The following is a 15,510-nucleotide window of genomic DNA, read 5'->3' as shown; positions in this document are numbered from 1 at the left end:
GATATGTTTGATCGATGTTGTTTCGATATAATTACTTGAACGATTAATTAAATTGAATCTTTGTGTATAAATCGTTTATTTTTTCTCTTTTTTAGAATTTATGGGATAAAATTAGTGTTGTAACATTAGACATGATTTATTAAAGATCGTTATATTAGATATGTTTTTTTTTTTTTTAATTAGAAATATATTCAAACAACATTACAAACTAATTTGTACCATTAGAACGATTGATCAAATGATCGGTTTTTAAACCAAAATTAATAGTCTCGAGATTTTAATGAAAATCATTTAAATATCAATTGAAATAATAAATATATATGTTGATATTTTCTCGGTTAAATAATAAAACGATAATTTCATCGTTTTAATCTACGTAAAATCGAATAAAAATAAATGATAACGTTTAATGTGGAATTTAAAATTTCGAATTTAAAAAAAAAGCGGATATTCAATTGAATACTCCTATTTTAAATATTAAATAATACAATAAATGTGTATAATTACGATACAATAATCATAAAGTAACCACACCTCTAATAAAAGGTAATAAAATTTAACGAAAAATATTCAAATTTCAAATTATAAAATCCAATCGTTTAATCAATCGTGTTACAACATTTTTCCATATGTATATAAAAAATAAAACCTATTTATTGCAAAAAAAACGTGAGAGCAAATACATACATATACTATACATATAAAACGAGATCTTTCATTTGAAACAAAACAAGGATTTTAAGATCGTAAAAATGTATAATTTTCTGAAAGTTAAAAATCTTGAAAATTTCTTGCTCTTGAGGGATAAGAAATAGAAGAAGAAGAAGAAGAAGAAGAAAAAGGGCTAGGTAATATTTAAAAGGAAAGCGGAAATGACTTTACGGTGGCACGTTAGTTTTGTCGACGTGGTCGTCTATATGCTGGAAATAGATTACAAACGTAATATTTCAGCCTCCATAAATATTCCACGCGTCGTGAGAGAGACGTGGTACTTCTTTCGAGCAAAAGGGCCCAACCTTATCCTTGTCTCTCACTCTTTCTCTCTCTCTCTCTCTCTCTCTTTCTTCTATCCACTTTAACTCGACAAATATTTTCCATGAACACGAGGCGTCACTCAGAGTCGGCAACCAAAGCCATGGTTAAGAATCTAATTGGAATAAAAGAGATTTTTGTAGGTGGGGTGTGAGCCCTAATTGCCATCGTCTTTCGTCATTATGGGTGGTCTCTCTCACTCTCTCTTTTTTTTTTTTTTTTTTTACGTTTTTACATTCTTTCAAGAAAGACTCTTCGTATCGTTCGTTTTCATCTTTCTTTAAAACTTATGCCAATTTTCGTACGTAGTATAATTCGTTTAAGTCTCGTTGACATCTAATTTGTCGTGTAATTATAATCTTTCTATTTATTATAATTTTTTTCTTTATTCCATAATAACAGAGACATGTCTTTTTGTTATTCTTCTAGCTAAAATTGGTCCATATTTAGAAAATTATTATGTTTTGTAATACAACGATTGATGTACTCATTTACTATAAAATGTGAAGTTTTATGTAAAAATAAAAATAGATAAATAACAATAATATAAAATTAATAACTAAACATTATAAACTCGATTGAATATTTTCTAAGAAAAATATTCATTGATATAAATATAAACATTAATAAATTTATTTTTATATAAATGTAAGCGTAACATGTAAAAAATTTAATTAAAAATAATAATTCATCTATCGAACACATGTGTTTGTCAAAGTCCCATGAAGATAATAAAATGATTTCACTAACAAAATCATTGTTTCTTCGGTATAAATATAAAAAAAAAAAAAAAAAAAAAAAACTGGTACATTCAAAGTACATAAACGTATCTTAAAAATAACCAAGGAACGATATGTATAAATAAACTTTGTGTCATCCTTGCTTTCAATAAATTTCATCGATAACAAATATGCACATGGATTTACGTTCTAGTTTCTTGTTGTCTCTCTCCGTTGTCCCAGTTAACATTTTCTCTATTTTCTGGGTTATTCCATGGTTGAATTTTTCCGGAACCGAATACCGTAAATATTATAAAGGCAAGTAGTTGTGCTACTATGTTTATCCAAAAAACGTATCGCCATTTTACAATTGTATGCTAAAAAATAAAATAAAAAACAAATCAAATCACAAATAACGTGAATTTGAAATTAACAAGTATAATATAATATTTAACGTTAAAAAATACATTCTTAACAATTTGTTAAAATATATACAAGTGTTTTCACTAAATTTTTATAAAAAAAAAAATAAAATTTGACAAGAATTTTTCGAGCAGTTACAAACGTTAAAAAAAATATTTTACTGTAAAAAATAAAAATTGATAAATATTTTTAAACAATGACAAATTATATGAATAATGAATAAACTCGTTAAAAAAACATTTAAATAATTTAATAAATCATGTAGAGAAAAAGAATTGTAATGAAATGGTATATCAACAATGAAACATAGTTAAATTCTAATCTTTCTTTTTATCTAAGAAAAGATACGATCGAAATGAAAGATAATAGGCGGAGTTAGTTCGGCCTTTTCGATGTTTGCCATTGGTGCAGCAGCATCTTAACGACTTTTAAAGCATCTCTTAACTCACCCCTCCTTCCATTAAAGATCCCACCAATCCTGGCAAGATGAACGCCGAGATTGTTCCTGGCGTATTCGTTATTCCCATAAGAATACCAGCGTAATTCGGTGCCAAATCGTTTTGATTGCAAAGATGACCGACAAAAATGGCACCACAAACAATTATACTCAATACCAAAAGTACCGTCGACGTTATACGATCGCATCCGATGTACATAATCACTACGAGAAATATACATGGTGGTACGCAACCTGTGTACAAAAAGATTTCTCATTATTTTTATATACAGTTTTATCTAATAAACAATGCATTATTTTTTTTAAAGTAATAATATGAAATTAAACAAATAATAAATGATTACTTACTTACAAATACAGCAAGTTTTCTTGCACCAGTTTGAGACCAATAACCTTTATTCCTACCCCAATCTAATGTTTTGCCAAGTAATGGATTAGTTATGGCATTTATTAGATATGGCGTACAACTGATAATTGCATTCTGTAAAAACAACCCAGAAAAATGTTGGTTGTATCGATCAAAATAAACAAAATTAAGCATTAAATTTATCCACGAGCTATGTTCAATACTTACGGATGTGATATTGTATCGTAAAATCTTGTTCATATATAGTGGTAATTGTGTTAATAAGAAGTACCAACAAAAGTTTCCAAGAGTGTTGGTCCAAATCAATGCCCAAAATGGTACAGAAGTGAATATTGCTTTCCAAGGTATAATCATTTTAGCGGAAACAGGTGAACGGTGACCATAAGTATTAACTAACAATGTTCTTTCCTCTTCGGTAATGAATTTTTGTTCTTCTGGACAATCCTCGAAGAAAAAGTAAAATAACGCGCACCAAATTAACGGTAGTGTACCGTGAATATAAAATACTGCTTCCCATCCAAGTGTATCCATGATCAAACCAGCTGAGAGAATCGATATGACCGTTCCCAATGATGTTCCAGCGTAGATTATTCCAACCCACATACTCTTTTCTTCGTAAACAACCCATTTTCCTACGAGTACGTTAACCACTGGTAGATTGGCGGCACTCATGATACCCATTAAAAATCTCACAGTTAGCAGAACTATCAATACGTTAGCCGCGATTGGTACGATGATCGTTAACATTGCATTTGCTAATACACAGATCAGTAACACTATCTTCGTGTTGAATCTATATAAAAATAGAAATTATTTTTTTATTTATTTATTTTTATCTTTTTCTCTTCTTTTATGATTGTAATAATAAATCAATCAATATATATGTATATACATTAATTTTTAAATCTTATTGATTTAAATTATTCAAAATGGTATCGTGACTGTCATTATTCTAATGATTTATAAAAATACATAAGGGATGACCTAGTTTTGTTTTTCCGATATATTCTCACAATAAACATAAAATACAAAATATTATACAAACGTAAGTTTATTAATCAATCATTTGAAAATGAATTTTTGTTAAACGGTTTTTTTCATTATTTTTACTAATTAAATATTGTAGTAATAATTTGTAGAAAATACTAGTGCACCCAGTATTTCTAAATTGTCAACATTTTAATAGTTTTATAGAAATAATATGTCACATAATAATACAAGCTTTCTGTTAGAAAGAAATTTTTATCAAAATGATACAATTTAAATCACTTTTATCTACTCATACTTCTTTATATTAATGATTCATTATACATCTGATAATACACAGTCCCCTACATCTTGTATTTTATTATTGGAAAATAGAATATTTGGTTATCGTATAAATGAAAATAAACGTGCCAACGATAATTTAGAAATCATTCGTTACGAAACATGTGCAATATCGTGTATTTACGATGCGTAATCGTAAAAGAAAAAAACAACAGATAATTCTTACATCTCACATAATGAGGAAGAGTTTATTTATAAGATATTTGTGTAAAGATTCTTTTCTCACATAAAACGTATACTCGTTTAATATTACTTAATAGTTGATTAGTGAGTTCTGAGAAATATTTTCTTGTTTTTTTTTTCTTTTTTCTTTATGAAAAGTAAACATTTAGTAATGTGTTTTCATTGTAAACGATACGTGTGCGACAACAAGGATTAAAAAAATAAATTTGATTAAAAACAACTCACCGATCTGCGAAATATCCCGAAGGAAACATTCCAATAAGATATCCTGCGAAATATATGCTAACAACGAGTCCTTGTTCAGTAGCCGACCAATCAAACGGTCCGTCCATATCAGCATCATCCTTGGCATCTTCATCCCCAAATTCAGGACACTCGTTTGATGATGATGCTTCGTGTAATTTTACCATACCAATTATCGCTAATGATATGTTGACCTTGAGACCGTAAATGATCATATTCGCGATGGAAAGCATTATCGCGAAAAGGTATCGCATATTTCCGTACACTGAATAAAAATGAAATAAATAAAAAATAATAATAATTAAATTAAATATACAAATTAATTCAATATTATATTTAACAAGCAAAATAATATATATTTGCAAAATATTGTAATTATTATTACTATATACTTTAATCAAATAATAAAACATGATAATAATCGAATAAATAAAAAAAAAGTACATACAAATATAATTGTAAAAAAGTGAATATTTTTAAGATTAAGAAAATTAAAAAATTATTATTTGAATTCAAGGTTAATAATTTTTTAGACAAATTGAAAGACAATTAAATGAAAGGTTAGGAAATATTAAATAAATCATATATTTATTATTAAAAATAATTATAAATAAAATTATATATATATATATATAATTAAATAATTGGTATGATAGAAAAATAAAAATAAATAAAATAAACTCACTCTTGTTAACGATGTTTGTTTTCTCTGAAAGATCTTAAAAAATTCTCGTTCACGTAAATTCTCTGGATCACCTTGAAAAACAGCAGCAATACATATCGATACTCGCGTAACTTGTTATGCTTTTCTATTTTCGACAGATCGAAATCGTCAAACACAATACAATTTTTTTATTTTTGAAATACAAATCCGAGTATCACGGATGATGTCAAGTATTAAAATTATATCTATCTAGGCTTGACAAACGTTAAGTTTCTTCTACGTGATGATCATCCTAGTATCTTCGTATTATCTACACGTGATTAAAATGGTTTAACTAATGTAAAAGAACCGTAGATGAAACGAAAAGAATAAGAAAATGTATGAAAGAGAAATAATGTCAAAGAATGAGTGAGGAAATGAATAACAAACATGGTTCACGATGCGATAAAGTTAACTTTCAGTCTCGTTCTGTATAAAATCGTCGATATTATGAGTGTCAAAGCAGCGCACGCACGCGCATGCACAAACACACACACATACACACGTTTATAATTAATATCACCGCGTGGGAAACTACGAATAAAGGAAGGGGGAGGATGGTCAGGAGAAAGAAGGGAACGGGGAAAGAAAAAGTTCGTCATTTACGTCACGATAAATTAAACGATTATTCAACGTGTTTTAAATAATATTATATACTCATTTATATTCAAAGGTGTTATTTTTTTTGTTGGTATGATTATCATAAACAATATTGTTATATAAGAATGTAATAGCTTTCTATTACAATTATGAATTCGATGAACTTTCAAATAAATCGATAAAGAATTCTCTTATCGAAGTTATAAATGGATAAGTTTGCATTTCTTTTAACGATTATGTGAAAACGACTATTCACGATTACGTTTGTGTAACGTAACGAATAAACGAATGAATATTCATTAAAAAAGTTGATTTTCAAGAGCGACCTCGAATATTTTTATTATTCGTATTCCTTGACGTCTGAATAATTTTCGTACAATCGTTGTATATTCTTTGAATAAAGGGAGGGGTGTATAGTGGGTCAGGGGGTTTTGTTTATCGTTAGATTAGAAAAAATTTGAGTATGATCACAGATCGTTTCGTTTATTTCATCTATACCTTTTGAATATTTCATTTATTTATTCAAAAATATGCAAAAGAGAATTCCACGGTTTGAAATTTACGAAGAAATATGTTTTGTTGTTAACAACCAGGAATTATCGTTAAATAAAAAAATTGTATATTTTTTTTTTTTTTGCACTTTTATCTGTCTCATAAAATGTACATTAGTTTATGATTTACACTTGTAATAATATCTTACTTCTATTCTATCGTAAGAGAAAATACTATCGGATAATAAATGTAACTTTATATACGTTTATGTTACGTGTCACCGAGTATATATAACGGGTGAATCGTTTTTAACAGTAGTATGTTGGAAGTATTATTTTGCTTCACGATTTGTAATATTAATAAAATTTTATATATTTTTTTTCAGATTATATATTATAGGATAATATTAAAAATCGTGAAATTTTTGAATATTATTTGTAGAAATTTCTTAATCATTCATTTAAATTGATAATTATTATTTTACAGAATTTTCATTATCAGGAAATATTTCTTTTATTTTAACTATTTCCTTCATTTTTTTTCAGAATTTATGAGAATAAATTAAATTACGTTTTACACTTTTTATTACAATTTTATACAATTTTTATATTGATAAAAATGATTAAATTGTTTTAATTTAGCAGAATATTTCTACATATGGTGAGCCATATAAATCGTAAATTTAATTAAAAGTTATTATTTTTAACTATTTTTATTTTTTAATTAATTTCCAAACTATTTTTCTTCTATTTTACAATTTTATAAAATTCCACAAATCTACAGATTCTTTTTAAACTCTGATTTTACAATACTTTAATATCAATAAATATTATGAATTTACGGTTTATTTCTGCAGATAAACATGAATAATATTTTTAATAAAAAAAAAATTCTATTTTTATTGGTCAATGATCATTAAATGTCAACGAAAAGTCATAAAAAGTGATCGATCTATATTTCTTTGATAAGCATTCAATTATTATTGTATTATTCATCTCTTTCTAGGTTGCGTCTTTTTTGGAATCTTAAGAAACGAGATGAGAGAACATTATCTTATTATGAAAGAGAAAGAGAGAGAGAGAGAGAGAAAAAAAAAGAGAAAGAATATGTTTGACGTAGAGAAAAGAGAAGTGATGAGGAGGGGTGAGGGACGAAGAAAATCCTCTCTCTCTCTCTCTCTCTCTCTCTCTCTCTCTCTCTCTCTCAAGAAGATAATAGAATCGAGTTATTACGTTCGTAGATAGTAATCCACGTATTTTCAAAGTGGGTGTGTTCGTTTAAGTCGAGACGGAAGATGATAAAACAGAATCCGAGGATTTCATTAATTGGAATTGTATACATTAATTATCATATCTTTCAATTAAATTTCTCGAAAAATAATTTAATTTTATTTTCTATTTTCTTTCTTCCTCATTCAATGACAAACGAACACAGACAGTTTTTATCGTATTTAAAAACCAAAACATTTCCAAAATGTGGTTAATTTTCAAACACATTATAATAATATAATTAATAATAATTTTAAATAAATAAATAATTAAAAAATAAATAAAATATATAAATAATATTTATTATTAATTATTGTTATTTCAATAATTTTTTTGTTTATCTTCAATTGGATAATCTAAATTTGAGACATTATTCAAGTTGATATTATCAAAACAAAATTTTTGACACTGACGTTCTTCGGTTAACATATTCTTTTCATAAACTGCACATATTTTAATCTTTTTTTCTTGCACGACATTATCACTCTTATGGTAATAGGAAGAAAATAAAAAGCAGAATATAACGTAAATACTTATTTTCTAGTTTTGCTAACAACGACATCAAGAAATAAATATTAATTGACGAATAGAAACACAAGATGGATTTAAGTAACGTTCTAAGTGTTTTTTGTTAGAATGTAAAATAATTAAGATATTTTACAGTAAGTTAAAGTATCGGTACACGTGACTGAAGAAATGTCTATGAGGAAAACTAAATTATTTTTCTAACAACCGATAATTTATTTCTGTTTCTTGGTTTTCTTCCTTAGGTAACTAATACCTTAAAATAATGGATACGATTGGAACAAACCAATATATAACCAGTAAAGTATATAAATTATGATTGAAATACAAAAAAGGAAAGTAACTATTGAATAATATCAAAGTAATAAAATAAAAATATAAATTCCTGATAAGAAATTAGAATAGAATGCATTAAAATACATTTAATATTATACATAAGTTGTTTAAAGTATTACATATAAAATATATTATTTTTTAATACAAAAATTAATATAAATTCTAACAAATATTCAAAAACAATTCAAATACTTTACTAATTTGACACAAGTATTTAAAAATTTAAAAGAAAACGAAAAAAGAAAGTTAACCAATTAAAATTTACATGTACTTACATTTAATAACAGATGACAATAATTAATTTTAACGTATCCATATAAATATAACGGATATATAATTTAAATACACAAGTCTTGCTTACGCACTCACTAATCGTTTAAACTATTGGTATGCTGGTTACAAAAAGAAACAATTAAAAAATTAAAAAATTAAATAAAACGTAAAGTATGTTATACTTGTGGCAAGGTTGGTAAGTTTCTTATCTAAACGCACAACGACGCTCGTGTAGTACGATTATTCATCGAGTGTATTCTCGCGTTTTTCTTCTTCTTCTTTGTAGTGTTAGTGTTGTTATTATTGTTGTGTTGTATATTCAGTAGTAAATAGAAAGAGAAGCTAGTGAGTTCTTTGTAATAAATGTTTGAACGTTCGATCGGCTACTTAATATTTATGGGGTGAAGATAATAGGATGCACCTCACAACTCGGTGGGTCCACGTCCACGAACGGATGAAAAACGTTTCTCTCTTGAGAGGGAGAATCTCTCGGACCTCTTTTCTTTCTTTTTACTTTCCCCACTTTTTATTTTTTTATTTTTTATTTTTTATTTTTTCGTTTCCCCACTCTTTTCTTCTCTTTTACACAAGCACGAACGTATCTTTAACATCCGACGGATAGAAGAAACGCCTCTCTGAAATTATATTTCACTGACTCGTATCGTTCATCCTCGAAACCGAGATAAAAACCTTTCCACGATGATTAAACGCTTCGATTATTATTATAATTATTATTATTAGTATATATATATATACTATATTCTACTTTCATATACGGGAGCACTGAGTCATCTGTAAAAATAGAAGGAAAAAAAAAAGAATTATGAATATACTATTTTAATGAAATATTTAAATTAAAGGAATAATATTGTTACATCTTTTTCTTCTTTTTTTTTTTTTATGGTGGATAGGAGCACGTGGTTTTTATTTATTCTTTAAGATAATTAGGATTTTGTAATTAATTAAAAAAAAAATAAATAAATAAATAAGAACGATAAGTAGAATACTTTTTATAATAGTAATTGGATGATCAAAAGATTATTATCACTTTTTACTATATTTAATTATTATTTTTTATACGAATGACATTTCAGTAAAATCGTCAAATTCGATAAAATTCAAAACACGTTCATCTTGTGTTTTATTTATAACGTTTAAATGATTACGATCTTTTATTCTTTCCTACCTGATATAATAAACGATCAAAATATATTCGTCATCCTATTAATCTTTGCAAGAAGTGTCAACTGATTTGACAGACGTGACAAAATGTTTCTCAAGATGACTCTAAATAAAATGTGAATCGTCATTCTTCTAAATTCGGGATCACTCCCCGCTTCTGTTACACCCTTTTTTGAAATTTTTTTTATTCCATCTTTCAAAAGATTCTGTCTCATTAAAAGAGAATTTGTTTTGTTTGCGTTGGAAAAAAAATGAAGGGAAAAGAAAAATTGATTTCTATGCTAATAATGATTTCAATATGCACTTGTGATATAAACGTCTATCAATTAATTAAAATAAATAAATAAATATATAATAAAATGAAATATATTTGTTTGAATTTATTTCTAGATCACTTAACATGATTGAACTATTATCACGATCACATTTTAAACAATACTTTTATTGTCAAATAATAATAATTACAATAATAATAAACATGAATATTTCAATAGCTACTTGTAAAGTAAAATACATGATACGTATAATTGTCTATTATATGATCTACATAATTACAAAAAAATTTATTGAAATGCATAATGAAAATTATCACCAAAATTTATCCACCAAATCCATCAAATAAAATAAAAAATTAAGTTTGTGAACATTTAATTCAAATTTTATAAATAAATCCTAAAAAAAATTATGTACAATTAAAACTAAATTGTTTTAAAATCAACATATTAATCGGAATTCTAATAAATAACATAAAAACAACATGATTTTCTTCATTTACTATAAATAAAAATATTAAAAAAAAAAAACCAAATCTTCCAACAATTTGAAATAAAAAATCCAAATCTTAATGTATTTAATTATTTAATACAATGACAACGGTACAATTAATTCCAATTATTATAAATAATATACAAAAGTAAAGATTCCAACAATTGTAATGAAAAGTTCAAACCTGAATAGGTTAAGTTAGGAATTAGATGACAAGAATAGAACAGAACAATGGCGTTTTCATTGCTGACCGATTAGATACGGAGATATATACACACACACACATTCACAAATATACAAACAATTACAAACACATATAGAGTAGTAAGGAAGGAAGGAAGGAAGGCTCGAAAAGCTGTCCGCTGAAACCGGTCTCGAGAGGATTCAGAAGGAAGGGTAGCCCTTAAGGCGCCGCATTGTACAGCAAAACCCGTTCAAACTATTTCTTGAGCCTTTTGACTTCGACCGGCAATGTAAACACAGACCAAGTACCTTCTGAATCCAACAACTTCTAAACGAAGACCAAAAGATGATGGCTTTTTAACTTGTGTTTCGAGTTTTCTCTCTCTGTTATATATATTTTTTTTTAAACTAAAAGGAATACCAATTAGAAGCTTCTGTTAATAAACGAAACTAAACGAGTTCCTTCTTGCTTTTAAGTTTGTCGACCTTGGATTCTCTTATTCGTTGGTCGACCACCCACGGTGAAAGAAACCCAATGATAGCCTGCTGTGAACACATACACACACACATATTTACACGTATGCAAGCAGATAATACATAGATACGTTATTTATATACACATTATCCATCACACTCGTTATTCATATTCTACAAAAGTTTCAGTTTCGTATTTAGATCGTGATACGTTATCGATTATCATTAATATGATATATATGTACGTATCGTGTAGATTTCCATGAGAATCTTTTTTTTTTTTTTATTGTCCTATCTTTTCCAATTTCTTTTTATTTTTTTATCGTTTCTATATTCGTATCTGAAATTATCGATTTATCTCGGACAGACTTGTACATGTATATTTGAATTTATTATTAACGTCATTTAAAGTTCGAATATATTATATATATATATATATATACATATATATTCAATAATTCGATGTTAATTGATACAACTATCAATTATTATCATTTATCGTCTATTGATCATTACGATTATATTAAATTAACTAACTGTGAAATGATAATATCATGAAAAGGAGAAAAAAAAATTCTTATAAGCTATCATGTACTTATCTCTTATCAATGCTTGTTAAAAACAAATGCACAGATTATAGATATCTGTTTAATGATACCTATCAGATTATATCAATAATCTATTTCTACGTATTCTTGGTGGCATCGTTTATCTTTTATCTTTTAAAACTTTGTCTTGTCTTGTCATTTAATTCTTCTTACTTAAGTCAAATATACATATATATAAAGTGATGTTTTTAATGACAATGTATTTTTTTATTAATAATAATCACACAGGAAGATTACTTATTATATTTTGGTAGATCGTTTTCAGTTTTATCACAGATAATATGACGCAATTTTAAATAAAGTTTGTTAAAAGATGAACATCTTTCAAATTTATTTCGTTACTTTATATAATTCACAATTGTGTATTACCATTTTATAAATAATATTCCAGAAGAAAAAACTTTATTAACTTTATTTTTAACTGGTATTAATTTTTTTTACAACGTTTTAATAATAGATTCCTATCTTAAAATAAAGATTAAAATTAATGTCAATCTATTAATAAACCAATAAGACATTCTTACTATCGTTAATATGACTTTTAGAAAAAACACAGATATAAAAACAAATCAAATATTACAATGTTATTTGAATAAACCAAAAAAAGAAATGCTTGTTCTAAATAAAGTGACATTTACGACACCTTATATTACTATCATTTTATTTAAAAAATTTTTTTTATTATTCTCCTTTCTTTCTTCTCATAACCACAACGTTCAGTTATGACATCTTTCTCTTTAAAAAGAAACAAAAATGATGATTTTGCATAGGAAAATTCGCAGCACCAGCACCAGCACTGGCACCAGTACCAGAGCAGTGCGATGGTTGGAAAGATGAACGAATGGAAGACGTGATGGGAAAATTGTATGTACATGTTCGCACAAAAGTAAAAGAGATCCTAGATGTAAAAAGATAGAAAAAAATAGAGAGAGACAGAGAGAGACAGAGAGAGACAGAGAGAGACAGAGAGAGAGAAAGAGAGAGAGAGGGAATGAAATAAAGAAAGAAAAGAAGAAAAGAGTAGCTGATATATGCTCACATTAGTTATACGCAAGATGTATGAGCTTCTGCGGCGTCACTCTCCAGTCTCCCACTGTCAGATTCCAGCGCATTTCGTCTAACCCTCCCGACATAATCGGGACGACCCATATTTCCTCACTGCAATGCGTCAACCTCTCCACCCCCTAGCGATTCCGTTTCGTACATTCATTTTTCACCAAGTACCGTCCCGCAAAACCCTCCTCCTAACCACCCCATTTTAACCACCCACCTTTCTAACATCTTCCACTGTCCAAATTCACCTTACCTGTCACTCGTTGACGACTACTCTTCATTCATCTCTAACAATCATTTACATAAACATCATCATACTTTCTTATTAATAAATATCAATGATTTATTTGACAGTAATTATGACAGAGGATTCATTAATAAGAAAAGTATTGAAACACTAATGGATTTTATTTTTAAATTATTTTTATTATTATAAATTGAATAAAATAAATATTAATTATTTGTACACTTAATTCACAATCATAAATATTGACTTCTTTTTGAAACTTTCATTTACATAAACATCATCATACTTTCTTATAAATGAATATCAATGATTTATTTGACAGTAATTATGACAGAGGATTTATTAATAAGAAAAGTATTGAAACACTAATGGATTTTATTTTTAAATTATTTTTATTATTATAGATTGAATAAAATAAATATTAATTATTTGTACACTTAATTCTTGGTCATAATTAGTAATACAGATGTTTAGTATTCATAAATAATATTCATAGCAATGTTGATAAACGTAGTATAATCGTTAAACGTTATAATAGTAATTTTTGTTGAAAATTAAAAGTCAAATTAAACGATATTTTTCATCATATTTTTATATTATTTTTACAGGTAAAATTAAACTTTTTCTGATTGTATTTTTATTAACATTTAATCCTGTATAAATATAGAACAGAATAATTACGAGATATATGTTAAATAATGTCTAGGTATATATACTATAATTTATTTTAATTATACTAACTTCTGTATATTGTAAAAAAAACATTTGTAGAAAAAAAGCATTGACTAAGATTTCAATATATTAACATTTTTTAAAAACTACAAGAAAAAAATTATATATTCCGTTCAAAACTGAAATAATATTTGCTTATCGGTAATTATTTTTCTACGTAATTATCAATATATATTGATTAGGCAGTAAAAGTTAATAGTTCGTTTCTTGTTTTTTTTTTTCATAGTAAAAATATTGCAAATAACTATGCGATATTTATGAAACAAAATATTGCGTAATGATGAAAAAAATCGATACGTTCGGTTTTTTAGCATTGTAACTAACTGCTTGTCAATCGCATGTTTAACAAATAGAAAAATGTCAACGTCAAGAGTTTTTTCAACATTTTCTCATGCATAATGGACCCTTGTTATTGACTGTTTCTATTTCACATTTAATTAAAGTACTCGATCTAACGTATTGACTGAAATTAGTGGGTCAGAGAGTGTCCAACGTCAAATGACCGAATCAACTATTACTTGGAAAAAAAAATACTTTGTATATCGTTTACTATTTTCTATAAAACTGCATGCCTAGAAGAAAAATAAATAAAAATGTTATATATAATACATAGAGAGCCATTTTTTAAAAATATTAAACATAAATACAAGAACGTGTAAAAATGTGTAAAGATTTTTCGAACGAATTAGCGAATTGATTATCAAAAAGAACGAATTTAATGAATGTTTATTGTTATTATTCGTGAACAAACTAATCAGGATATAACTAATCGCAAGCAATCTAATCATGGCTTATTACATACCCGCATGTATATAGAAATATGTACATTCATGCATATGTAGATAAGTTTATTCATAGGAATAACGATGCATTAATATCATGATGTTATTATTTATTATTTACTAATATCAAAAGAGAGAGAAAATGTGTGAAAGAGTGAGAGAGATAGGTACCTATATAAATTTATTAATATTATTATTTAATACAATATTAATAATTATCTAGAGATATGCAAACACATAATACGCAAATTATATTATATAGAATATTCCTACAAATAGTGGAAATAATTTATCGCGTTAAGTGTAGTATTAAGTATTTTATACACATACGAATCCGAAAATAAAATACAATTACGATTGAAAGAGTCTGATATCTTTTGAAAATTTCGAACAAGTTTTCTCAAACTTTTCCAATTGGCGACCTCCTTTAACCGAACAAATATTTTCGCAACCCTTGGGGTATAAACTTTATACTATCTTTCCTTTCATTATCATAAACTAACAGACATACTATACGTGTAATGTCATTAGAAT

At 26.6% G+C, this 15,510-nt stretch overlaps 2 protein-coding genes across 4 annotated transcripts in view; one reads left to right on the top strand and one right to left on the bottom strand.

Moving 5' to 3' along the window:
- Window positions 1-15,510, top strand: part of LOC107065369 (uncharacterized) — a 393,202-nt gene that overhangs the window by 159,132 nt on the left and 218,560 nt on the right. The gene's annotated exons all lie outside the window — the stretch shown is intronic.
- On the bottom strand, window positions 1,802-5,903 carry LOC107065368 (sialin). Its single transcript, XM_015318993.2, has 6 exons — window positions 5,439-5,903; window positions 4,736-5,018; window positions 3,206-3,791; window positions 2,980-3,112; window positions 2,624-2,865; window positions 1,802-2,128 (listed from the first exon to the last, which is right to left on the bottom strand). Coding segments are annotated over exons 1-6 (1,419 nt in total). The 5' UTR covers window positions 5,440-5,903; the 3' UTR covers window positions 1,802-1,954.

The sequence above is a fragment of the Polistes dominula genome, unplaced genomic scaffold (genome assembly GCF_049000335.1).
Source record: "Polistes dominula isolate Pdom_NZ unplaced genomic scaffold, Pdom_raw_medaka contig_21, whole genome shotgun sequence".
In the NCBI taxonomy this organism is placed as follows: domain Eukaryota; kingdom Metazoa; phylum Arthropoda; class Insecta; order Hymenoptera; family Vespidae; genus Polistes; species Polistes dominula.
The sequence above is the reverse complement of the archived record's forward strand: the minus strand, read 5'-3'. Positions and strand labels throughout refer to the sequence as shown.

Excerpts from the sequence above, each read along its gene's own strand:
- LOC107065368 (XM_015318993.2), bottom strand. Across the intron at positions 3,792-4,735 it reads TCGGGATATTTCGCAGATCG|ATTCAACACGAAGATAGTGT; the intron begins GTGAGTTGTTTT and ends ATTTTTATATAG. Across the intron at positions 3,113-3,205 it reads TACGATACAATATCACATCC|AATGCAATTATCAGTTGTAC; the intron begins GTAAGTATTGAA and ends TTGTTTTTACAG.